We start from the raw sequence: 26,994 nt of genomic DNA on the forward strand, positions 1-26,994 counted from the left end.
ACTTTTTATGTTTTTATGGTTCTTTAATACAAGATTTAAAATTGAATTTGTTGTATAACTTGAATATGATCGATGAGAGGGATAAGGATTGATAGAAAGAAGATTTTGTTTTCTTGAGTTATGAGGAAGGAAGCAACGAGTGAGGAAGAGAACATAGTTGTTCCTATGTTTGAGTTTTTTTTGTTGAAAAAAATCCACGCCATGTTCCCTTTAGTGATCGGTGGTGTGTTACATTTGAAAAGTTTTAAAAAAATCAAACACATAAGTGAGGAGGAGTCCGCCTCCCTCACATGATCATACTTCTTCCCATTTTTATTTTTTTTAATTATTTAATTTTAGTATATTTAGGTTATTTATTTATTTATTTATTAGGTTGGGCTTTAAGCCCATAGAGATTCTTGCAACCCCGTGCCCATTCTTATCGACACCCTTTTTCATATTTTTATTTTATTTTTATTTTATTTTCTTAATTAATTAATTAACTTAGATTAGTAATCGATTAATTTTTATTTTATTGAATTTAAGTGATTAATTACTTTTAATTGTTAAATGGATTACGTGATGATTTGTTAATCGATCTCATTTTGATAAGTCATTTACTTATATAATTTCTCTTTTAATCCATGCTCATATTATCGTACATGTAAATAATTGCACTTAATATTTTCTACAAATTTGATTTCACTAACATATCTTTCATCACAGACTATTTTCTAAATCAAACGTGATTAAATTCTTTTTCTAAATAAACGCGAAAGAAGACGATTGTTGCAGTCTAGCATTCCAGCAAAACCCTCGAATGATTGGTCCCAAGCCACGTGTGTTGGTTAAACTTCTCATTTTTTTCTTTCGTCCTTAAAATACTTAAATCAACTTGGACAAATAAGGGCCATTGGGGTATAACATTATGGCGTAACTCTTTGAACAATTGATTATTATCAAACGTTCATTGTCCATCAAACAATTTTCTTAATTAATTTGAATGAAATAAGACCGTTGGAATCTAGCATTCGGGTCAAACCCCAAATGATTGATCCAGAGGCTTATGTCTTATTCTCATCAAACATTCATCATTCACCTATAAAATACATTCAACCAATGAAACTTCTTTTTTTCTCACTGTCGTGCGATCATCAAACCTTTTTATAAACGAGAGACATTTTGTCTTAAGATGATGCAAAACAATGCTTCATCCACAATCGTTGAGTTGAGATAAGTAACATTTTCCCGTGAATGTTGATTTGTAAATCTATTCAATATGATGCAAACGTCTTCTCCTCACCTGTTTTGGGTAAAACAATGTTTTCTGTCGATTAATACAAAATAGCTTTCGCTAAAATCGACCAACAAACAAACATTTTCTACTCAGAACTACGTGTGCCTCGAATTCTCTATTGCACCCGGAGATACGTAGGAGCGGGATTACAAAATCTAGGCAGGCCCGTTAATAAAAAATTTAGGTTTAGTTCCTTTCTCCCCCTAATAAAAACCCTTTTTAGGTCTTTTCTCACTAATAAAAATTCAAAAACATTTATCTTCTCTCTTTTTCTATCACAAATAAGTAGAAGATCGTAAATAAACATAAGCTAACATTCATTCGATACTAATTAAACGGTTCCTGTTGAGTGCAACGGACGTGAGGGGTGCTAATACGTTCCCCTTGCGTAATCGATTCTCGAACCCTAATAGTGGTTGTGATGACCATATCTTATCCTTTATTTTAAGGATTTTATCAATATTTTCACTTTCCCTCTTCGGGAATAAATAAAGTTCGATGGAGACTCTGTTAGTTCCATTTCGTGAGCGTGTGATTGCACTCTGCGAGGTCGTGTTCTCATTTTTTGAGGTACAACACTTAGGAATTGTTTTTCGTTGTCTGAAATAATGGCGTCAGGGAGACTGTATTGGCACATGATCATCTACCAATATAAGCACTTGACTATTTATGTCATGATTTTTGACACTGCATCCGCCTCTATCGATTTGGTGAAATAGTTCATTCATACTATCAAGAATTTCAATTGTCTTGGCGCAATAGGGAATGGGCCTAGGATATCCATACCCTAGTGGTACAAGGGCCAGGGCGAGATAATTGATTGGAGGAACTCTGTCTGGGCATGGTGAAGGTCAACATGTCTTTGGAATTGATCACACTTCTTGAAGAGGGCAATGTTATCTTTGATTAACATGGACCATTAGTAACCCGCTCTTAACAACTTATGAGTGAGAACCTTCCCACTGATGTGGCTGTTGCAGGCTCCCTTATGGAGTTTTGCGATAACTAAGGCGATGTCGTTCTCGTCTAGGCATATAAACATTGGAGTAACGCTCCCCATTTTATAAAGGTTCCCTGAGAGCAGGGTGTACTTGGTGAATTACCTTCTAATATTCTTGGCTCCTCCCTCATCAGGTGGGATTTTGCCAGACTGTAGGTAATACAATATGGGTGACATCTAGTTGGGCTCTGTAACGAGTTCTACGGAGTATGCTTCACTTGCCTCGATGTTGGGGGAGGCAAGAGTTTCCTGTATGACTATCCTATTAAACCCCACGATCTTTGAGGTGGCCAACTTTGACAAGAGGTCCACCCTGAGGTTCTGTTCACGGAGGATGTGCTCTACTTCGAAAGAAATGAAACGTGAGGACATATGTCGTACCTTCTTCAGATATGTTATCAACATAGGATCCTTGGCCTGGTATTGTCCCGAGACCTAATTGGTTACTAGTTGGGAGTCACTTTTGGATTTTAATATGGTAGCTCACATTTTTAGGGCGAGGATTATGTCGATGATGAGCGCCTCAAACTTCAACGCCTTCTTAATAACTATATCTCCTGGTACCTCGAGCACTATTCCTACACCGCTTCCTTTTATGTTAGATGTGCCATCCACGGATAAAGCACATTCCGAACGTGGATACACTTTAACGAGCGAATTAAGCTCAACTACAAAATCATCCAGGGTTTGTTACTTGATGGGCGTGAGGCCCTATTTGGACTTCCTTCAAGTCTTCTATGGGTGTGAGCCATTATGCCTCTGCGCCTAATCGAGGATCCCAACCCTCGAAGTAAGTATTTGAAACTTCAGAAGGATGGGCATCAACCAATGTGAGCTCTTCTCTGGTTGTCTCTGTTAGACGAGGGAAACGATCTAGAGGGGGGTGAATAGATCATAAATAAAATTTCCTTGTATTAAAAAATTTGATTTAAAAATTATTTAGTATCGCATACGAAAGTAATTATGAATCGACACCCACATATCCCAAACTGTTATCGAAAGAATCGAATATGCGTATGAACTATAACAAAACATAAAACAACGATGAGAAATAAATCAATATGTTTTCTAAAATAATGTTTGAAAAATTAACACTTTGTAATCAATTTCCAATGAATTAGGAAACAAAAATTGACTCAAACACTTGGTGTGCAATAAACATCAAGTTGATTTTCCTTTGTGTTGAAGATATGAAAAAAAATTGCAATTGTTTAGATTACAATTATCTTACAAAATAGTTTGAATTACTTCAACACAAACTGAATTATCAGTTTATCAATTGCACACTAAGTGAATTATCAAAATGTAGAGAGAGACAGAGAGAGAACACAAATATGTTTTAGGTAGTTCTCCAATTGTCCTCATTATGGGTACATCTATCCCCAATTCTAAATAGAGTTGAGATATATAATTAACCTTTGCAAGAGTTGTATACAAGAGAAAAATAACAATCCAAACCCCCAAACCTTATGTTTGATGTTGATCCTAACTTCTTCTCTCCCTTTGATCTTAAGAAAGGTTAAGAGACCCAAGACTTCTAAGTCAATCCTCTAGTTACTGCTACTCCTTTGACGGAAACTCCGTTCTTCAAAGCTTTCACTCGGCTGAATCCCCATTGCAAAATCTTGTAAAAAAAACCCCAAATCAACCTTGATCTTGGAGGAAAAACTCTAATTGATTTTATCAATGAAACTCCCAAAGAATACTCAACCCAATTTGACTACAAACAATCCTAAATTGGACCTTATCAATCTAATTTAGATGGCATCCGACAAGAATGATTATGTATAATTGTTATGTGTATGTATCGAAGAAGATTGAAGATGATAAGAAAATTATTTGTATGTGTAGGTGTTTAATTGGCTGCATTATATGGTAAAACACTAACTGGTTACAAATGTCTTGACTGATGTCATGACATAGTATGTATGTGTGACTACATTGTAGGTTAGAATATCTAACTGTACTCTGATGTCTTGACTGATGTCATGACACACTTGAGTAGTTACTGCAGGATTAGCTAACACAGGATTTATTGAATGTCAAACTGGATGCTGTGACATTCATACCTGTCAACAGATACTAAGAAATAGAACAGCTGGTGTTCTGTTAGAACTTAGTATTTATTTCCAGTCTGGTTATCAAGGAAAGACCAGACCTGGCATAAGGCCTACTGACTGAATGTCAAATTGGATGTTATGACATTCATCACTGACAGCAGCTACTGAACATTAGACAGAGTGGTGTTCTGCTATACTTCAGCATGTAACTTAGTTTGTTCTTCAAGAGAATAACAGAACTAACTTAAGGCCAAATGTGTAAATGTTAAGTTGGACACTTTAACATTTATTAATGTAAGTTGTTACTGTAGTATGGTCATTTTGATCATGTACAGGTCAGCAAAATTGTACAGTCTGTTTTCTGGAAAAACAGACTCAGCATATGGACCTTGATGTCAAGCTGAATGTCGTGACATTCATTCCTGACAGCATATGCTATATTGTAGGTTGTTCAATTTTCTGTTTCAGCTTTTCTTGGGCTATTCTTCAGGAAGTCAACAGCTTAGAGTAAAACCAGGAAACCAACAACCAAGTTACATTTAATGAACCTAACAAATAGCCTATTTGTTAGTAACCTAAATGTTGAATTTATGGGAACTCGTGTGACCTTAAATTCAGGAGAATACAGGTGCAAAAGCCCAGGTACTGCAATATAAAAAGGAAGGCGTTCCTTCATTCAGTTGCGGGGATTTTGAGGCGTGAAGATTAAGTGTGTCCATCATACTTCACTGCTGTATTTTTGTGAGTCTTGTATTAGACATATCTTGTAAGCCAAGCCATTATCACGTTGATGATTGTTTTGGTATAGGGTGTTCATTGAGTTGTAAGTGTTGTGTCACTCAAAGCTTTTAAGCGTGAGTGCTGTGTATCTTGATTAAAGCTGTGAAGCACAATCAAGAGTTGTTTGAAGTGTGACTTCAACTTGTCTTTAATATTGTTTAAAGATAGTAATCACTGAGGTGATTGAGGGGGAGTGAGTAGGAACTCTGATCTTAGTTTAAGATTGAAATTGCATTGGGTAGGGATTAAGTGATAAGTTGTAAACGGGTGAGTTTAGCTTTGAATTGATACTACTAATAGTGGATTTCCTCCCTGGCTTGGTAGCCCCCAGATGTAGGTCATGTTGGACTGAACTGGGTAAACAATTACTTGTGTTATTTACTGCACTTAATTTTAAGTTCTGCATAATTCCTGTCTGTGCAGAATTGGATGTCATAACAACCCGTGTGACATCCAAAGTCTGATAACTAGAATTTCAATTGGCATCAGAGCAGGCACCCTGCCTGTGAATTTCTGGGTGAGATCTAGGGAAGTTACTTTCTAGTACCATGGACAAGGATTTAGGACACTCAAACAGACCACCCATGTTGGATGGCTCTAATTATGATGACTGGAAGCCTCGTATGATAGCCTTCTTAAGGTCTCTAGACAGCAAAGTCTGGAGAGCTGTCAACAAAGGATGGGAACATCCAATGAGCACAGGTGAAGATGGAGTCAGTGTGCAGATTCCTGAAGAAGAGTGGGACAAGGAGCAAGAGGCATTAGCTCTTGGAAATTCCAAGGCCTTGAATGCATTGTTCAATGGAATCAGTAAGAACATCTTCAGGCTGGTACACCACTGTGAACTAGCTAAGGAAGTTTGGGATACTCTCAAGGTAACTCATGAAGGTACTTCCAAGGTGAAGATGTCCAAACTTCAGATGCTGACCACCAAATTTGAAAATCTGAGGATGAAAGAGGATGAGACTATTCATGACTTTCACATGAATATTCTTGAAATTGCAAACACCTCTGGTGGACTAGGTGAGAAAATGGCTGAAGAGAAACTTGTAAGAAAGATTCTCAGGTCCTTGCCTAAGAGATTTGCTATGAAGGTCACAGCCATAGAGGAGGCACAGGACATCTGCAATATGAAGGTGGATGAGCTCATTGGTTCTCTCCAAACCTTTGAAATGGGCTTGTGTGAGAATGCTGAAAAGAAGAACAAAAGCATAGCTTTTGTATCTAATGTTGAAGAGGAGTCAGAAGCAGGATATACTGAAGGTGATGAAAGTATATCAGAAGCCTTAGCCATGCTTGGGAGACAGTTCAACAAGCTCATAAAGAAAGTTGATCAACAGGGTAGACCTAATGTCAAGAACATCCCGTCTGACATAAAGAAAAGACCTACTTCTGAAGATAAGGTCAACCAAGGCAAGGGAATCCAGTGCCATGGATGTGAAGGATATGGTCATATTAAGACTGACTGCCCTACCTCCCTCATGAGGCAAAGGAAAGGGCTATCTGTCACCTGGTCAGAAGAAGACACTGAGAGTGAATCTGAAGGAGAATCTGCCAAACATGTCACTGCTATGACCAGTATCTGTACCTCAGAAGATAACTCAAGTGGAGATGAGCTCACCTTGGATGAACTTGCTGCCTCATATAAAGAACTATGTGTTAAAAGTGCAGAAGTGTGTATCCAAGGAGAAAAACATAAGAAACTCATCAAAGAGCTAGAAGCTGAGAAACTAGAGCAGCTGAAAGTCATAGAGGGTCTGAAGGGTGAGATTTCTTTGTTGACCTCTAAGCTAGACCAAATGACCAAATCCATCAAAATGGTGAATAAGGGATCTGACACCTTGGAAGAGATCCTGAAGATAGGACAGAAGTCTGGAACCACTTCTGGTTTAGGCTTTGGGAAAGGATCCTCAGCTGAACGCAAACGCCCAAAGGGTAAAGTTCAGAAATCCAAAGGGGAGTCACATCTAATGTCTCAACATCGAGGAACCAGAATGAGCCATCATCAGAAAAAGAAGTTCAAAAGATGGAGATGTCATTACTGTGGTAGATTCGGTCACATAAAACCCTTCTGTTATAGGCTGCATGGTTACCCAAACCAGACCCCACAAGGTAGGCCTAAGAAGAAGGTGTCTATGCATAATGTCCCCATTAAGAAACAAACATGGGCGGCTAAGCAAACACCTCAAGCCAATCCTAAGCAGCAGGCATCTAAGCTTCACTTCTCTCCTAAGAATCAGCAGTGTGTGGCTAACCTTGCTCACACATATTCAAGGGCACATATCAGACAAGACCGGTACCTTGATAGTGGCTGCTCAAGGCATATGACTGGGATGAGCAACCTAGTGGTAAACCTACATCCTCCTACCACCAAGTTTGTAACATTTGGTGATGGAACTAAAAGAGAAGTCATTGGTGTTGGTAAGCTGGATTGTCCTGAAGCTCCAAAATTGAGTGGTGTACTGTTAGTAAAAGGACTAACCGTGAACCTCATAAGCATAAGCCAGCTATGTGACCAAGGATGCAAGGTGGAATTTACCAAGGAAGGATTTGTGGTGCTGAATGGGTGTGATCAAGAAGTGATGAGAGGAGACAGATCCAAAGATAATTGCTATCTATGGGAATCTAAAGACTCTCCCAACCTTCCCAAGTGTCCTTTAGCCAAGGAAGATCAGGAAGGGAAGCTGGGACATGGAAGACTTGATCTCCTTCAGGTAAAAGGAATGAAGAAGAGCATTTCAAAGGGAGCTATGAGAAGAGTCTCATATCTGTCCTTAGATAAAAGGACAGACCGTGGAAAATGTCTGACAGAAAGTAATGAGCCATTGGCACCTACTGGTCATCATACAAATGATAGACAGAGGTATGTATTATTGTCATCTGCTGAAACTCAATACCTAGCTTGTGGTAGCAGGTGGTCATCCCTGGTATGGGGGAACCTAATGCAGACAGAGTACAATGTCACCCGGAATGTCATGACATTGTACGCTGCTAAGTGTGACAATAGTAAGGGCAAAGAGGGAATGCGTACGTCTGAAAATTTATAGCAACTAATGAAATTAGTTAGCTTCTGTTTAGTAAAGCAAATTATTAAACAACAAATAGTGAGCTCTGAGTGGTCAAAATCTAATAGACCTCACTCTTGCGTCAAGCGTTTCACATTCCGTCGTTTCTACTCCCATCTGTGCAAACCTTCTTCCAAAGAAACGATTCAACTCTCCTCCGAGACGTTAAGCATGTCGCACAATTCCGACTCAACCGCCTACACCACCATGTCTGATTCTCTCAGCACTGAGTCTTACTACCCTACCCGGGAGGATCCTGTTGTTGACGCAGCAACTTCGTCCCATGCAAGAAGACCTAAGGAAACGGTCTCCGGATTTTCATCAGAAATCGCTCTTGATGAACAAACAAGGGAAGGCTCGAGGTATGTGCATAACTCCATTGCAACTATCGTCACTCAGATACTATCTGGTAATCGGAATGTTCCTGGGGTTTCTGTTCCCTTGAACACTATCATTCCTGATATTGCTGCATGTCAAGATAAAGTTGTAGTGTTGAGAAAGAATGTCACTGACAATGTTGAGCAACCAGAGGCTCATGAGGGGTCAAAGATTGAAAAACCCTCAGGCAAAGTGAGAGGTGAGAAGGCCAATGTTACTCAAGGTGTTGAGGACAACCCTAGAGCTGAAACGGTTAATGTGGAAGAGCTCTCTGACAATGAACTTTTGGCTTCAGTTGTCCCTAGGATAGCCAAGAGGGTTAGGACTAGGAGGGAGAAAAAGACTGTGGAGCAGAAGTCCCCCTCCAAGGAAGTTGATGAGACAAATCCTCACAAGCAACCAGGGACAGAGAGTGCACACAAGAGGAAAGGTTATGGACCTACAAAATCTTGGAGCAAAGAGGTGCCCAAGAAGTTGAAGACCAAGGCTGTGGTGGTGGAGTCTGAATCTGATGTCCCATGTGATGTCACAACATCCATGTCCAGGAAGAAGCCTTCTTCCAGCAGGTTGGCTGCCAGTGTCCCAGAAGTTCCTATTGACAATGTGTCCTTCCACTTTGCCTCCAGTGTTAACAGGTGGAAGTATGTATACCACAAGAGGCTGGCATTGGAGAGAGAACTGGCTTAGAATGCATTGGAGTGTAAGGAAATTGTGGATCTCATCAAAGAGGCAGGACTGATGAGAACTGTGACTAAACTCCCTAAATGCTATGAGACCTTAGTGAAGGAGTTCATTGTTAATCTGTCTGAGGAGTGTGCTGATGGAAAATCCAGAGAATTTAGAAAGGTCTATGTGCGTGGCAAGTGCGTGACCTTTTCCCCCTCAGTGATAAATCTGTATTTGGGAAGAGTAGATGAAGTGCAACCAGAGCTTGAAGTGACTGACAACACTATCTGTCAAGTCATCATAGCAAAGCAAGTCCGGAAATGGCCTCTCAAAGGGAAGCTGGTGGCCAGTCAACTAAGTGTAAAGTATGCAATATTACACAAAGTTGGAGCAGCCAACTGGGTACCCACAAATCACAAGTCAACTGTGTCTATGATGTTAGGAAAGTTCATCTATGCAGTGGGAACCAAGGCAAAGGTGGACTATGGGACTTACATCTTTGAGCAGACCATGAAGCATGCTGGGAGTTTTAGTGTGAAGGGACCTATTGCCTTTCCGTCTCTCATATGTGGAATAGTGCTGAATCAATTTCCACACATCCTGAAAGATAATGACTTTGTGAGACGAAGAGAGAGTCCATTGGCATTCAGCTACAAATTGTTTCTGGGCAAGCATGTCCCTGATATGGTCTTGACATCGGAAGAAACATCCAAAACTGGCAACCAACCAGACAAAGCTGTTGTTATTGCAGTTCTCAGAGAGACCTGCAAAGAGCTGGAGGCTAGAAAGCATGCTTTGGAAAAGCTCATCTTGCAATTGGAGACTTCTGTTGAGGACACGGATGGAGCTGATAGGCAAAGTTCTGAGGATGAGGAGGAGGCCAGCTCTGAAGAGGAGGCTGATGATGAGGCTGAGGCTTAAATACTTGTCTTTGTGTGTTTTCTGTCATTTGTGTAATTCTAATTACTATTTGTGGATCTGTAATTTAAAGTGTTGCTTTGGCAACATTTTTGACAAAAAGGGGGAGTGACAAGTGATACCCCAGGACAACAGAAGTTTACTGTGTTAAACTTTGTTAAAACAGGTTCTCATTCATGACAGATTGAAGTTTTCCTCTACTGCAGCTGTGTGATGAAGTGTGTATTTAGCTACTGCTTATATGCTGTTGTGTGTGAAGTTTTTATTTAACTTCCTCCCCTGTAGCTGCTGTGTGTTGAAGTTTAGATTTAACTTCTGCATGTGTGTGCTGCTGTGTGAAGTTTTTTTTAACTTCCATGTGTGTGAGTGTGCTGCCACTCTGAGTGTATTAGCTAGTATTATTTCCTGCTAGGTGTGTGATTCCACTGCTATGAACTCTGTTATGGGGATCAAAGTGTTTTAGCCAAAATTTTGCCAAAGGGGGAGTTTGTAGGTGTTTAATTGGCTGCATTATATGGTAAAACACTAACTGGTTACAAATGTCTTGACTGATGTCATGACATAGTATGTATGTGTGACTACATTGTAGGTTAGAATATCTAACTGTACTCTGATGTCTTGACTGATGTCATGACACACTTGAGTAGTTACTACAGGATTAGCTAACACAGGATTTATTGAATGTCAAACTGGATGTTGTGACATTCATACCTGTCAACAGATACTAAGAAATAGAACAGCTGGTGTTCTGTTAGAACTTAGTATTTATTTCCAGTCTGGTTATCAAGGAAAGACCAGACCTGGCATAAGGCCTACTGACTGAATGTCAAATTGGATGTTATGACATTCATCACTGACAGTAGCTACTGAACATTAGACAGAGTGGTGTTCTGCTATACTTCAGCATGTAACTTAGTTTGTTCTTCAAGAGAATAACAGAACTAACTTAAGGCCAAATGTGTAAATGTTAAGTTGGACACTTTAACATTTATTAATGTAAGCTGTTACTGTAGTATGGTCATTTTGATCATGTACAGGTCAGCAAAATTGTACAGTCTGTTTTCTGGAAAAACAGACTCAGCATATGGACCTTGATGTCAAGCTGAATATCGTGACATTCATTCCTGACAGCATATGCTATATTGTAGGTTGTTCAGTTTTCTGTTTCAGCTTTTCTTGGGCTATTCTTCAGGAAGTCAACAGCTTAGAGAAAAACCAGGAAACCAACAACCAAGTTACATTTAATGAACCTATCAAATAGCCTATTTGTTAGTAACCTAAATGTTGAATTTATGGGAACTCATGTGACCTTAAATTCAGGAGAATACAGGTGCAAAAGCCCAGGTACTGCAATATAAAAAGGAAGGCGTTCCTTCATTCAGTTGCGGGGATTTTGAGGCGTGAAGATTAAGTGTGTCCATCATACTTCACTGTTGTATTTTTGTGAGTCTTGTATTAGACATATCTTGTAAGCCAAGCCATTATCACGTTGATGATTGTTTTGGTATAGGGTGTTCATTGAGTTGTAAGTGTTGTGTCACTCAAAGCTTTTAAGCGTGAGTGCTGTGTATCTTGATTAAAGCTGTGAAGCACAATCAAGAGTTGTTTGAAGTGTGACTTCAACTTGTCTTTAATATTGTTTAAAGATAGTAAGCACTGAGGTGATTGAGGGGGAGTGAGTAGGAACTCTGATCTTAGTTTAAGATTGAAATTGCATTGGGTAGGGATTAAGTGATAAGTTGTAAACGGGTGAGTTTAGCTTTGAATTGATACTACTAATAGTGGATTTCCTCCCTGGCTTGGTAGCCCCCAGATGTAGGTCATGTTGGACTGAACTGGGTAAAAATTTACTTGTGTTATTTACTGCACTTACTTTTAAGTTCTGCATAATTCCTGTCTGTGCAGAATTGGATGTCATAACAACCCGTGTGACATCCAAAGTCTGATAACTAGAATTTCAGTATGTTTTTGGTTTCAATAATGAAAAATGATGCATGAATACATATGTGTGTGTGTGTGTGTGCTTGCATGTAGGCAGGTGTGAGTGTGTGTGTGCATGCATGCGTGCGTGCGTGTATGTGTGTGTGTGTGTGTGTGTGTGTGTGTGTGTGTGTGTCTTTATGTGTGTGTGTGGTTTAGAAAAATTAGATCAAAATGTATTGACTCCAAATAAGTATGAGCCAATACATGGAGCCTAGTGTGAAGTCAAGCCTCTCTATGATGAATGTTTTTTATGAAGACAAAACTCCAAGCAACAAGAAGGCAAAGATTTTATTCAATGATAAAGCATCTTGATTCAAGAAGTTAAGCTTTTCACTTCAAGAAGGTATAATGAGAATACTTACCTTCACTAAAGTCTTAGATGCTCAAGTATTCATATGGTTATTGCATAACTTTTTATAGTGCATGGAAAATGTCTTAGAATCATATTTTTCATTTTCAAACTGGGTAAACCGATTTACCTATAAGGGAAATCGATTTACCACTGGAGCCTTCATATTTTTTAAATGCAAAGAATAAATTTTTCACTTAGGTAAATCGATTTACCACTTAGGGAAATCGATTTACCACTGGAGCATTACATTTCAAGAAGTGAAATTTTAAGTTTTTTTAACTAGGTAAATCGATTTACCTCTTAGGGAAATCGATTTACCACTGAAAGATTTTGAAAAATTTTAAACGTTGCAACAGGGTAATCGATTTACCCATTATGTAAATCGATTTACCACTGTGCGTTTCTGAAAAATCAGTGGTTGTTCATACACCTCTTCATGCACCATTTCATGGAATCTTTTCATTTCATCTTTGACAATTGTTCATGATTCTTTCAGAACATTACCATGTTTCATTTGAGGTGTTATGTGCATATAAATACATGATCTTTCAAATTCAAATTTCACCTCTTCCAATCAATCTCTTAGAATTTTCAAAATTCACACTTATTGTTTTAAATCTTCATTCAAGATTTCTCTGCATATTTTCATATCATTCAAAACAGAAAATTCTTGAGCTGTTGTGAATTATTTTCATTGGAAGAGAAGATCAAGTAAATTGATATATCACTTTGAGTGATCATTATACTACAAACTTTACATTCAATCCATTGTTGTAATCCATATCTTATTTTTTAGAGTTGTTAAAAAAAATAAGATTGTGTATTTTGTAAACACCTTGCTGTCCAGGATTGTTGGAAGCAAGAGAGTTGAGTTTGAGAGGATTGTTCTCATATCAACATGGTGAATCACAAGAGGTTGTTCTTGGTGATTGTGTCTATCGTGTACAAGTCATAACAGATAGTGAATTCTCTTTCGTGTTGAAAGGGGAGTGGAGTACTCTCGATTTGTGAGGGGAACCATTATACATCATGGTGTTCTTTACTTTCCGCACTTTACCACTTTTCATCACATAAGCATCTCAAGAAAGTAAAACTCAATAAAACGTGGAAAATCCGGAAAATCGTCTAAGTGCCTCATTCACCCCCCTCTAAGGCACTCCTTAAACTTACACCTAGGAGTCGATACATAGAACCTTGGATTCGATACAAATAGGGCAGAGCCATTTGGCTTGTCAAACCTTCAGCAGGAGTCGACTTCAACCCGGGATGAGTCGACTCACACGAATTATGTATCGACCCACATATACTTATGTATCGATACATTGAAGGTTGTGGTTTTTATTTTAAAACACATTCATTATGTATTAACCCCTAAATTGGATGTATCGACCCATAAACTTGTTTTTCATGAAAAATCATAAATTTGACTTGCAATGTCCTATCTAACCTGATTTTAAGTATCCTAATAAGAAATGCACATCTAGAACTAGAAAATAAGATTCAGTGTACACAAATACTAAGGTATCGTTTGCCCAAACTTTTTTCAATTGTAAAAGTTACTTTTAAGTTAAAGTTGAAAATAAGAGCTTTATAAATAAAGTTAAAGTTGTTCGGTAATACTTATATTTTTTCAACTTTAAAAAGAATTTTAAACTAAAAACGTTTGAAATATATATATATATATATATATATATATATATATATATATATATATATATATATATATATATATATATATATATATATATATATATATATATATATATATATATATATATATATATATATATATATATATATATATATATATATATATATATATATATATATATATATATATATATAATGGATACAAATTAAAATAAAATACTACTATATTATTAAAAGATATGAAATATATTATAAAAAGTTAAATGAATATTTTTTATAAGTATTTAAAAATGTGTATGTGAGTGAAGAAATCACTAATTAAAAAAAACAATTGATATCATGGAAAAAATTTATATTTTAAAGATAAATAATTTTAAAAAATTAAACTAACAAATTATATAGTCATCCACCATAGTTAAATAGTACACAACAATAACGATGATATTGACACATGAATGATTTTTTTTTGTAAATTAGATAAAATAAGGCAATATGAGAAGAATTATGAAAATGTATGTTTGTGTAAAGAATTGAAAAATAATTCATAATAACTAGATAGTATTAATTGTGTTCATTGGAATTCGAAGATACATGTAGTTATGTACAAGTAAATGTTCCGAAAAGTTTTTATAAAGTTCATTTCAACTACTTTAGTAGAAGCTCCTTAAATTTTATTTTTATTATTATTAGAAAAGTCACTTTTTATATGAGGAGCTTTTTCTAAATAATGTTTGGCCTTACTTCTCTTTTAAAGTAAAAGATAAGTCAACGAAAATTCGGGCCAAATGGTACCTAAGTGTCCTAGTTTTAACATCATTCAAAACATTTCTTACGAGGATAATGCATTCACAATCTCCAGGCTGCTCAGATAACATTCGCTAACTGATAACGCGAAAACGTATCGTATTTTTGGCTCCATATGCATTGCTTTTTACTCGATTAACACTTATCATTACACAGTATTTTATGTTTATTGCAGGTATTTATCGATTAAAAGATTTACCGTAAGAAAAATGAAAAATAGCAAAAAGGAAAGGAAAAGGTAAGAAAAAGAGAAGAAAATGAGGTTTTCAAATAGATAATGGGCCACCAAAGCAAATGGGCTTGTGGTGCCCATTATCTAAGGAGTGTGGCGCCCGCCACATTGGCCCAAGAGGTAGGTGGCGCCCTCCACCAACCCTTGAGAAGTGGAGTTTGTTGCTACAAAGGTGGCGCTCGCTTGTCACTAGCTTTGCTACAAATGAGGAATATGGAAAACATATATAAAGACCTCTCAGACTCGCACAAAACTCTCTCTCTTCTTCCCGTTTTCAGTTTACGCTTAATTTTATTCAACACTATTTTCTTTTAGTTTTCTAGGCAGTTTCTTACCATTGTAAAAGTGATAGTTTCTCCACATCGGGGACTATTACGATTTATTATTTTTTACGCATTTGGAATTCAATTGTAAGGATTATTCATTGCCAAAGCTTGCCGGAATTATTTTAATCGAAGATTCAAGATTCAGTTCCGGTTCTTAAATTGCAATCCAGGTTTTATTTTGATTACTTTTTTATTTATTTATGCCTTATTGCATGTTTAATTTCCCAAATACCATATCTGTCACCGGATCTATGTCCGGCTAAACCCTTAGGTATCGTTATGTAAAGACCGTTGAAACGACGGGATTCAATAAATAATTGGTGTTAGTTTTTATAAAACTTATTTTTCCGGTTTTAGTTTCTTATTTTAATCAAATTGTTTTTCGTACGAGAGTACAAAACAAACTAAGGTTACAGTCAACAAGAACGAGAGTTTGAGATTTTAACCAAATAGCTGAAACTAGGCATTAATCTTAAACACAATGAGAGTGCTTTAGGATTAATTAGACTTTATTTATATTTAAAAATTACTTTTAAATTCAAAATGAGACCGCGAGAGCCAAGCATTCTGGTTTAGGGGTATGGTCAGAGTCAATGAAAACGAGAGTGTGAGACTAAGTCCTTTCTATAAATAATTTCTACTGAAGAATATTTTAACCAATAAGATCACACCAACTATCTATCGAATCCCCGAAGTTTGATGTATTACATACCGATATCCCATATATCTCATATCTTTATTCTATTTACGTTATAGTTATTTCTCTTCATCCCTCCAATCTTAGAACAATCATCAGCCTTAGATTTACATAGCAACATTAGACCACGATACGTTCGATTATTAGTCCTTGTGGGTTCGATAATCTTTAAAACTACACGATAGGATTGTGCACTTGCAGTCACGATTCACATAGACTTACTAAGTCGCGATCAAGTTTTTGGCACCGTTGTCGGGGACTAATTTAGTCGATATCGTAACTCTAGCGTTACCCAGTATAGACTAAGGCAAACAATTATTTTTCCCTTTCTACATCTGTCGAGTGTATGCCAAGTACTCGCTCTCAAGGCGAGAAATTAAAGCTACAATTCAACGAACCCGAGCGTTATCTAAGTTTAGAACGCCGGATACGAGACTTGATACGGGAACATCGTATCAAGCTAAATCTTCCTGACCTTAACATTCCTACTTTTGGATCAGTTATTCAACCAGAGATGGCCAAACCAGTGCAAAACTGTCCTCTTAAGTATTATGCAATCCCTTCACTAGATGAACCTCATAACAGCATCGCTGCCCCTGCGATCGAAGCCAATAATTTCAAGCTAAAACCCTCAATGTTGTCAGCCGTACAGCAAAACCAGTTTTCAGGTAGTCCCGCGGAGGACCCGAACCTACACTTGTTAGTGTTTTTGCAATACGTAGACACGGTGAAAGCGAATTGTGTCAGCTCAGAAGCTATAAGAATCTGTTTTTTCCCATTTTCATTAAGAGATAGAGCTAGAGCTTGGCTCCAGTCTCTACCATCCAACTCTGTCACTACGTGGAACAAGTTGAAGAAAATCTTCTTATCCCGATATTTCCCACCTAGTAAGACGGCTATGCTAAGAGCCTAAATAAATGGGTTTAAACAAAAGGATAATGAATCACTTTTTGAAGCTTGGGAGAGATACAAAGACATGATAAGGCTATGCCCACATCACGGTCTAGAAGAATGGCTGATCATTCACACCTTTTATAACGGTCTCTTGTACAATACAAGATTGACAATAGACGCCGTCGTAGGTGGCACACTGATGGATAAACCATACAACGAGGCCTATCAACTCATCGAAAGTATGACCCAAAATCATTGAAATTATGGTATCAGATATTAGATGTCGAAGGTAATGTCACGACACTAATATCTGAACAACAATTGAAATATAAACAGGATAAAAACAGAGAAACAATTGATAAAGAGACACAAGCAATTGTTAACCCAGTTCGGTGAAAACACACCTACGTTTGGGGGCTACCAAGCCAGGAAGGAAATCCACTAAACAGAATTAGTTCAAAGACTCTCAGTAAACAACTTCAAGTTACAGTCTTTTCACCTAATTTCTACCCGTGTGACTTCTATCTAAGAACTCTTAGATATGAGACCCTACTCACTCCCCCTCAATCACAGCAGTGATACTACAAATACACTCGTACTTCAAGGACACATACTTGATCTTGCTTAAAAGCTTCAATCAAGTAAACAAATACACCCGTACTTCAAAGCTTAGAGTGGGCAGAATTACAACTCAAAACTCAGTCAAATTCACACATCAACAAGATGAATGAATGGATCAAAAATCACAAACGTACATTAGGCTAAAACCCTAATACTCACTCACTTCAACGTTTGTATTTTCTTCTGTACAATCACATAGGGTTTACATGGTCTTTAAATAGAAGCTTTTTGAATGGGCCTAGGCAACATGTAACCCTAATCCTATTTAACGTGTATTCCCTAGGAATTAGAAACAAATCATTCCTCTTTGGGAACCAGAATATTTTGGCTTTAAATAGAATTACTCTTTAAATAACGCATGCAATCTCCACATAAGCACACAAAGACTTGCATGAAAAGCGCAACACCAAAACACATAACATTCAGACTAAATGTTCTGTATGCACATGTCTTAACATCGGGTCTGACATCTTGACTAAATCCTGCACAACCATATTTAAAAAACCTGTAGGAAGTTGATATCACATGTCACGGCAACACGCGTGACATCTTGTGATAACACTAAGTTTTACCAAAATTGATGCCAATACATAGAACCAACAAACTCCCCCTTTGGAAAATTTTGGCTAAAACATACAACAGATCACTCGTTCACAAGTAATCAATCAAAGTATCAGTTCAGCAGCAAAAGTAAACATACCCACATTACTAGCAAAAATAACAATTAGTAAACACACAAGCGCTTGCACTCAGATCACACCATCTCCCTCTTCAGCTAGTCCACACCAAGCAACAACCTACTTCACAGCAGAACACAGAGAATCCTCCCCATATGCCAAACGAATACACACCAGAAAGTTCTCCCTCTTTGTATCAGACAAACATCATCTATAGTTATAGCAATAGCTACCTTATCCCCCTTTTTAGCCAAAAGATACCAAAGAGACAAAAATAAATGTTTATTTAGTCATTAACCGAAATATCAAAAGTTAAAGGGTTACAAAACCAAGTACATAACCAGCTGTAAGCAAGCTGAGAAACAGATCAACAAAGAAATACCAAAAATAAGGAAATCCATCAAAATAGCAAAAACCATCAAATCAAAAGAAACCAAAGTCAAAGGAGTTACTCAGTAGAGCTTGAGCTTGCAGCTTCATCAGCACTAGAAACAAAATTGCCACTTGTGTCATCGTTGTTAGTAGACCTCTCACTAGAGGTGTGGGCTTCAGCTTCTTCTTCATGGCTGACATTAGCATTTTCAATATTTTCACCTTTAGCCTGCTCCAAGCTTGCAATCAAGGCTTCCAACGATTGTTTTCTAGCGGTTGCTACCCTTATCCCTTCACCCAGCTCTTTGCAAATCTCCTTAAGTTCCGCAATTCTTCCAACTTTTGAGGTTGGCTTTTTCATGACAGATGTCATGACAATATCCTCGACATGACTGCCTTCAAACAGTTTATAGTGCACAGATAGAGCAGGTTTTCTTCTACTAGGTAAGTCATTAGAGCACAAAATACCAGGGTGTTGATTCAAGATAATTCCACAGATCATAGAGGGAAAGGCAATTGGTAGCTTAACTGCATTAGTAGATGCATGCTTGATGATTTGTTCAAACAAAAATCTATCATAGTCAAATTTCACTTTGGTTCCAACAGTAAAAATAAACCTCCCAAGGGTATTAGCAATGGTGGAAATATGGTTGGTAGGGACCCAATTTAAAACTCCTATTTTATGCAAGATAGCATACTTGACAGTCAACTTCCCAGCAGGAAGATGCTTTTTAACAGGCCAACCTTTCACCTGCCTAGCTGTAATCTCTCTACAGACCTCATTGTTTGTAACTTCTAATTCACCTGCACCCTCAATTTTTCTTCCTAGAAAAGTATTAATAACAGTAGGAGAGAATGTTATACACTTACCCCTCATAAACACCTTGCAGAACTCCTAGTTTTTCTTATCAGCAATATCCTAAGGAATATTGACAATGAATTCCTTAACTAAACCCTCATAGCATTGAGAGAACCCAGCCACAGTCTTCAACAACCCAACAACCTTTATCAGGTCCATGACCTCCTTGACATCAGCAGCATCTTTTCCCAACTCCCTTTCCACAACCACCCTTCTCTGAATCACAAATTTCCACTTCGCAGCTCCATCCTCAAGATGGAAAGAGATGTTATCCAAATGAACAACATGAACTTTAACCGGAGACTTCCTAACAGTGCTTTTCTTCACAGGCGAGATGTCAGGGACATCTTCCTCAACATCCTCTTCAGACTCAGAATCATCTTTGACCTTCCTCTTCTTCACTTCAACCTTGCTCCAAGATTTAGAGGGACCAATACCAGTAGTCTTCTTAGCTTTTCTAGCTGACATAAGTTCAACCACAGATTTACCTTTGCGAGTCTTCATGCGTTTAGCCACACTTGGCTTTATGTGATGAAGTAAGCTTTCCTCTTGATCCTCATAGCTACCATCCTCTAGGTCAATCACAACGTTTGCATCATCATGCTTCTCAGAATGGGAAGCATTGACCGTTTTAGATGCCACCGATTTTCCTTTTTCAGACACGGTTTGCCCTAGAGAGCACAACCCTTCAGCAGCCAAATCCTTTTAAGAACTGGAGGAATCGTCATCCTTCTCACTATGTTGTTCAACCTCAGGAGAGGGGTATATTTGAGACAGGGGAGTAGAGACTCCCTTCACAGAGTGACTTTCATTAAGGATTCTAGTGACTAGGTTTCTTATAACACGATCAGTGGAGTGTTTATCTTCCCTAGAGTGAGCAGCAGGAGTTAAACCAGAAGGGATACTAGAGGTGTTACCTTGATTGGAGCATGCAGAAGTTGAGGCATCAATGGATTGGTTCAAATCAAGGGCCTCACAGGGAATAACAGAGAGAGGAACAACATCCAGAATCTCATCATCAGGAATGCCCATGGGAGGAGCACTAACCTTTTGAGTAGACTTAGTATTTTTAGAAGCAGATGTATCTTGATGTTGTGACATTTTGGAGTTTTTCTGGAAAAAGTACAGTTGCCCTAGCAGAGGTTTGTGAAGAAGGAGCAGGAAGATGGAAGAGTTGGAGTAGGTAGTGAGGTAGCGTGTGAAGACGGAATAGATGGTATTTCCAAAACAAGATGATGAGTTACCATAATGGGGGTGCTTTATTTTAGCCACATGGACACTAATTTGATTACTTTTTCCACTCCATATTAATTGCTACAAGTCTTCATAAATGCAAATCCCTAATTTTCCTCTCAGGACTTCAAACTGATTTGCATCCAAAGCCTTTGTAAAAATATCAGCTAACTGCATCTCAGCAGCAACATGCTCTAAGACTCTAGTCTTTTCCTCCATAAGTTTTCTAATAAAATGATGACGTATATCAATATGTTTGGTCCTGCTGTGCTGAATAGGATTCTTTGAGATGTTTATGGCACTTAGGTTGTCACAGTACAATGTCATGACATCTTGTGAGACATTGTATTCAGTCAACATTTGTTTCATCCATACCAGTTGAGAACAACTACTTCCAGCTACTATGTATTCAGCTTCAGCAGTAGACAGAGAAACACAATTTTTCTTCTTACTAAACCATGATATTAAATTGTTCCCCAAGAAGAAGCATCCTCCTGATGTGCATTTCCTATCATCATCACTTCCAAACCTATTAGTATCATAATATCCAGACAACACAAATTCAGATCCATGAGTGTATAGCATCCCATAGTCACAAGTGTCATTGACATATTTCAGGATCCTTTTCACTTGGTTTATATGGCTCACCTTTGGTTCAGCTTGATATCTAGCACATACACCTACAGCAAAAGCAATGGCAGGTCTGCTTGTTGTAACATATAACAAACTCTCTATCATGCTTCTGTAGAGACTTTGATCCACACTGACACCATTTTCATCTTTAGACACTTTCAGATGAGTAGGAGCAGGTGTCCTCTTGTGGCTTGCATTCTCCATGCCAAACTTCTTAACAATATTCTTGGCATATTTACTTTGGGATTGAAAGATAGAATCTTCCATCTGCTTGACTTGGCCAAGAAAATAGGTTAGTTCTCCAACAAGGCTCATTTCAAATTCAGACTGCATTTGCTCAACAAAATGTTGAACCATTTTACTTGACATCCCACCAAACACAATATCATCCACATAGATCTGAGCAACCATGAGCTTTCCTCCTTCATCTTTGATAAATAAAGTCTTATCAATGCCTCCCTTTCTGTATCCATTGTCAATGAGAAACACTGTGAGTCTCTCATACCAAGCTCTAGGTGCTTGTCTCAACCCATAAAGAGCTTTCCTCAACTTATACCCATGCTTTGGAAGATTTGGGTCTGTGAATCCCTTTGGTTGTTCAACATATACTACCTCATTCAAGTAGCCATTTAAGAAGGCACTTTTCACATCCATTTGGAACAGTTTAAACTTCAGAATACATGTCACTCCTAGCAACAATCTAATGGACTCTAGGCGAGCTACAGGGGCAAATGTTTCATCAAAGTCAACTCCTTCAACTTGAGTGTATCCTTGTGCTACCAATCTTGCTTTATTTTTAGTAACCACACCTTTTTCATCAGATTTATTCTTGTAAACCCACTTTGTTCCAATAACATTTATTCCTTCAGGTCTTGGAACCAATTCCCATACTTCATTTCTCTTGAATTGGCCTAACTCTTCCTGCATGGCATTGATCCAAAATTCATCAGTTAATGCTTCTTTAACATTCTTAGGCTCAATCTTGGACACAAAACAGGCATGTGAGATCACTTCCCTTGATCTAGTGGTGACCCCTTTATTTGGGTCTCCTATAATGAGATCTTTATGATGATCCTTCTGAATTCTGATAGAGAGTCCCTTATTTACTTGATCAGCTTCAGGTTCAGCTTGAGTGGACTCACTCTCACTACTTTTGTCCAGGAGTTCAGCTGGGGCATCATTCAGAAATGTTGCAACATCGTCTGTGATATCAGTCTCTTGATCATCAACAACAACATTGATAGATTCCATCATAACTTTTGTTTTGGAATTAAAGAATCTAAGGCTCTGCTGTTTGTTGAGTAGCCCAGAAATATTCCTTCATCACTCTTGGGGTCCATTTTCCTTCTTTGTTCACGATCAGCCAGGATATAACATTTACTACCAAACACATGGAAGTATTTGACAGTAGGTCTTCTTCCCTTCCAGACTTCATATAAAGTGGTTGAGGTCCCTTTTCTCAAGGTTACTCTGTTGTGAACATAACAGGCCGTGTTTATAGCTTCGGCCCAGAAGTGGTAAGGCAACTTCTTAGCATGAATCATAGCTCTAGCAGATTCTTGGAGAGTTCTATTTTTCCTTTCCACCACACCATTTTGCTGAGGGGTAATGGGAGAAGAGAACTCATGACCAATCCCTTCAGATGAACAGAATTCAGCAAATTTATTATTCTCAAATTCTTTCCCATGATCACTTCTGATTCTGATAACATGACTCTCTCTTTCTCTTTGAAGTCTTTGGCAAAGGTCTTTGAACACATCAAACACATCAGATTTTTCCCTTATAAAATTCACCCAGGTATATCTGGAGTGTTGGTGTAAGCCCTAGAGGCCAATACTTTTGGTACTTGTATCGAATTATTTATTAATAATAAAAGGCTTTTTCTTTATTATGTTTGTCTAATAAAGTCCCTAGAATAGATAGTCCGTTTAATGTATCAAGTGTGACTTAATCTAGAGATCACATTAAACATAAGGACATTATTCTTAAAGTATCCATAGTCGAGCTTTATTGTGAAGTGGGATAAGATTAAAGCATTAAGACTATTATGTATATAGACTGATGATCACATCTCATGGATCATGAATAAGGAGTTATCAAGTCTTAAACATAGGTATGAATATTAAGAGTAATATTTATACTGGATTGACCCGATATGAGAATACTATATAGAATGTTATGCAAAGTGTCATAAGTTATTCTCATGGTGATAATGGTGTATACCACCCTTCGACTTGAAACCACTATGGACCCTAGATGTAGAGTCGAGTGCCTTATTGCTGATCAAACATTTTCTGTAACTGGATGACCATAAAGACAGTTGATGGGCACTCCACGAAGCATGCTAAGGGACATGAGGGACCTAGATGGAATTTGCCCATCCTGCGTAACAGGATAAATGTCTATGGGCCCAATATTGAACTGGACAAGGATGACACGGTTTATGCCTTGTGTTCAATATAGACATAAGGGCAAAAGGGTAATTGTACACATAAGTATTATCACAAAAGGATTTGTCAGATCACATGACATTTTCATGTCTTGGGTAGCAGTGATGTGTTGCTAGATACCGCTCACTGTTTATTATATTAAATACGTGATTTAATATAATTGTCAATGCCGCGAAAACCTACAGGGTCACACACAAAAGGAAGTATTGATGAGAGATAGAGTAACTAAGGAATACCGTAATGTACGGTGCCCTCAAGTGAATTGTAGAACATCGTAAGGTACGGTGTACTTAAGTAGAATACGAAATATGGTAAGGTACCACGCGCTTAAGTGATTTTAGCATATTATAAGATATGGGCCACATACACTTGAGTGGGCTTTTTAGCTTGCAGCCCACACAAGTGGTTCTATAAATAGAACCCTTGTGTAGAAGCATTTGTGCAGTTGCAATTTCGTTTCTCTCTCTCTCTCTCTCACTCAAAGCCTTCATTCGTAGCAGTTACACTGAGATTGAAGGAATCCGTTCGTGTGGACTGAGTAGAGGCGTTGTCATCGTTCAACGTTTGTGATCGCTCTGTAGGTCTGCATCAAAGGTTACAATCGCCATAAGAGGTAATGATTTATCACTGATGATGCCCATTCGTAAGGATCATTAAAGGATAAATTTTAAATTCCGTTGCATTTTGGATCGCTCTTCTCCTACATGGAGAAGTCGTCCACCACAACATAAGCGTACCTTTTTCCACCAAGGCTTTCCACCTGCATAGGTCCCATCAAGTCCATGTGGAGAAGTTCCAACACTTTAGATGTGGTGTCATGTTTGATCTTCTGATGTGACATCTTTGTCTGCTTTCCAATGACATTCACCATATACTCTTCCTTCTTCAATCTCTAATTTTGGGATTCCTCTGACAGCTTCGACAGATATGATCCTCTTCATTCCCTTAAGATGCAGATGACCCAGTTTTTGATACCATAGTTCCACTTCTTCTTCTTTAGCTAGAGCACATATTGATGAATAACTAGTTTCTTGAGGAATCCACATATAGCAGTTGTCTTTAGATATGACACCTCTCATGATCACCTCATTTTTTGCATTAGTAATCAAGCATTCAGTTTTTGTGAAGTTCACATTTAGACCTTGATCGTATAGTTGACTGATGCTGATCAGGTTTGCAGTCAATCCTTTAACAAGCAGCACATTATCAAGGTTAGGAACTCCAGGGCAGTTCAGCTTTCCAATCCCCTTGATTTCACCCTTTGCTCCATCACCAAAAGTTACATAGCTGGTGACATGAGATTGAAGGTCAACCAACAAGTTTTTGCTTCTAGTCATGTGTCTGGAGCATCCACTATCAAAGTACCAATCTTCTTTGGCTGAGACTCTGAAGGAAGTGTGAGCTATCAAGTTAGTAGCACCAGCCCTAGGTACCCACTGTTTTCTGTTAGCAGGGATGTGTTGTTTGGGTCTAGGTTGATGAGTAGGACTAGGATAACCATACAGCCTAAAGCAGAATGGTTTTATGTGACCAAATTTCCCATAGTAATGGCATCTCCATCTTTGGTGTTTTCCTTTATGTTGTCTTCCCTTGTGATGTTGAGACACCTCATGTGACATCTTTGGCTTGCTACCAGTGGGACTACAATCAGGAGACAATTCATTGAACCCAAGGCCAGTCATGTCTCCTGCCATCTTTCCAGCCTGGAGAATTTTGTCTAAGGTGTAAGATCCACTGTTTAGCATTCTGACATACTTCGTCATCTCATCCAGCTTGGAATTCAGGAACGCAGCTTCGATCTTCATCTTAGAAATGGTTTCTAAGTGTTTTGTCTTCTCAGTCTCTAGTTGGGTTATCAGTTTCTTCTGATTCTCCATTTGTTGACACACTTCTTCACTTCTGAAACACAACTTCCTGTAAGAAGTAGCTAATTCATCAAAGGTTAATTCATCATCATTGGAGTCTTCATCAGGATCCTATCTCCCAGTCAAGGCAGTCACAAGATTGGCAGATTCTCCTTCTGTTTCACTTTCAGAATTATCATCAGACCAAGTAGCAGCAAGACCCTTCTTCTGTTTCTTGAGATAGGTCCCACATTCAGCTCTAATGTGACCATACCCTTCACATTCATGGCACTGAATTCCTTTGCCCTGTTTGGATTTTTCCTCAGATTTTGTTCTTCTTCTAGCATCATTGGGCCTACTGATGTCAAAAGAGTTGTTCTTGACATTAGACTTTGACCTCACATCCATCCTCTTCAGGATTTTGTTGAATTATCTTCCAAGTAACGCTAAATCATTTGTCATACCTTCATCAGTATCCTGACTACTTTCTTCCTTTTTCTCTTCAGTGTTTGACACAAAGGTTATGCTTTTGACTTTCTGCTCAGATCCATCACTCATTCCCAATTCGAATGTTTGGAGGGATCCAATTAGCTCATCCACTCTCATCTTGCAGATATCTTGAGATTCTTCTATGGGTGTCACTTTCATGGCAAATCTCTTGGGAAGTGATTTGAGAATTTTCCTCACAAGCTTTTCATCTGACATCTTCTTACCCAGGGCTCCTGAGGCATTAGCAATTTCAAGGATATTCATATGGAAGTCATGAATACTTTCATCTTCTTTCATCCTCAAATTCTCAAACTTAGTAGTAAGCAGCTACAATCTAGACATCTTCACTCTAGAGGTACCTTCATGAGTGGTTTTGAGAATATTCCAAGCATCTTTAGCCACCTCACAATTGTTCACCAGTCTGAAGATGTTCTTATCAACCCCATTGAATATAGCATTCAATGCTTTAGAGTTTCCAAGAGCTAGTTCATCCTCGTCCTTGGTCCATTCTTCCTCAGGCTTCTTATCAATTGTAACTTCTCCATCCTTCATAGTGAAGGGATATTCCCAGCCTGTTAGAATAGCCTTCCAAGCCTTATTATCCAACGATTTCAAGAAGGCTACCATCTGAGGTTTCTAGTAGTCATAGTTAGATCCATCCAGAATTAGTGGTCTGTGTACAGATCCTCCGTCTCTATCTATAGTACCAGAAAGTAACGTCCCAAGATCTCACCC

General features: G+C 38.1%; 1 protein-coding gene and 1 non-coding gene across 2 annotated transcripts; both read right to left on the minus strand.

Moving 5' to 3' along the window:
- Positions 1-17,085: 17,085 nt before the first annotated feature.
- On the minus strand, positions 17,086-17,192 carry LOC127117007 (small nucleolar RNA R71). Its single transcript, XR_007801771.1, has one exon. It is a non-coding gene; the product is annotated as a small nucleolar RNA R71 (small nucleolar RNA).
- A 1,635-nt stretch (positions 17,193-18,827) lies between these two features.
- Positions 18,828-20,711, minus strand: LOC127111019 (uncharacterized). The gene is made up of 4 exons (XM_051046172.1): positions 20,324-20,711; positions 19,908-20,281; positions 19,706-19,826; positions 18,828-19,576 (listed from the first exon to the last, which is right to left on the minus strand). Exons 1-4 carry the CDS (start codon positions 20,709-20,711, stop codon positions 18,828-18,830), a joined length of 1,632 nt encoding a protein of 543 aa, XP_050902129.1.
- Positions 20,712-26,994: the final 6,283 nt, after the last annotated feature.

The sequence above is a fragment of the Lathyrus oleraceus genome, chromosome 1, assembly GCF_024323335.1.
Source record: "Lathyrus oleraceus cultivar Zhongwan6 chromosome 1, CAAS_Psat_ZW6_1.0, whole genome shotgun sequence".
Classification (NCBI taxonomy): Eukaryota; Viridiplantae; Streptophyta; class Magnoliopsida; order Fabales; family Fabaceae; genus Lathyrus; species Lathyrus oleraceus.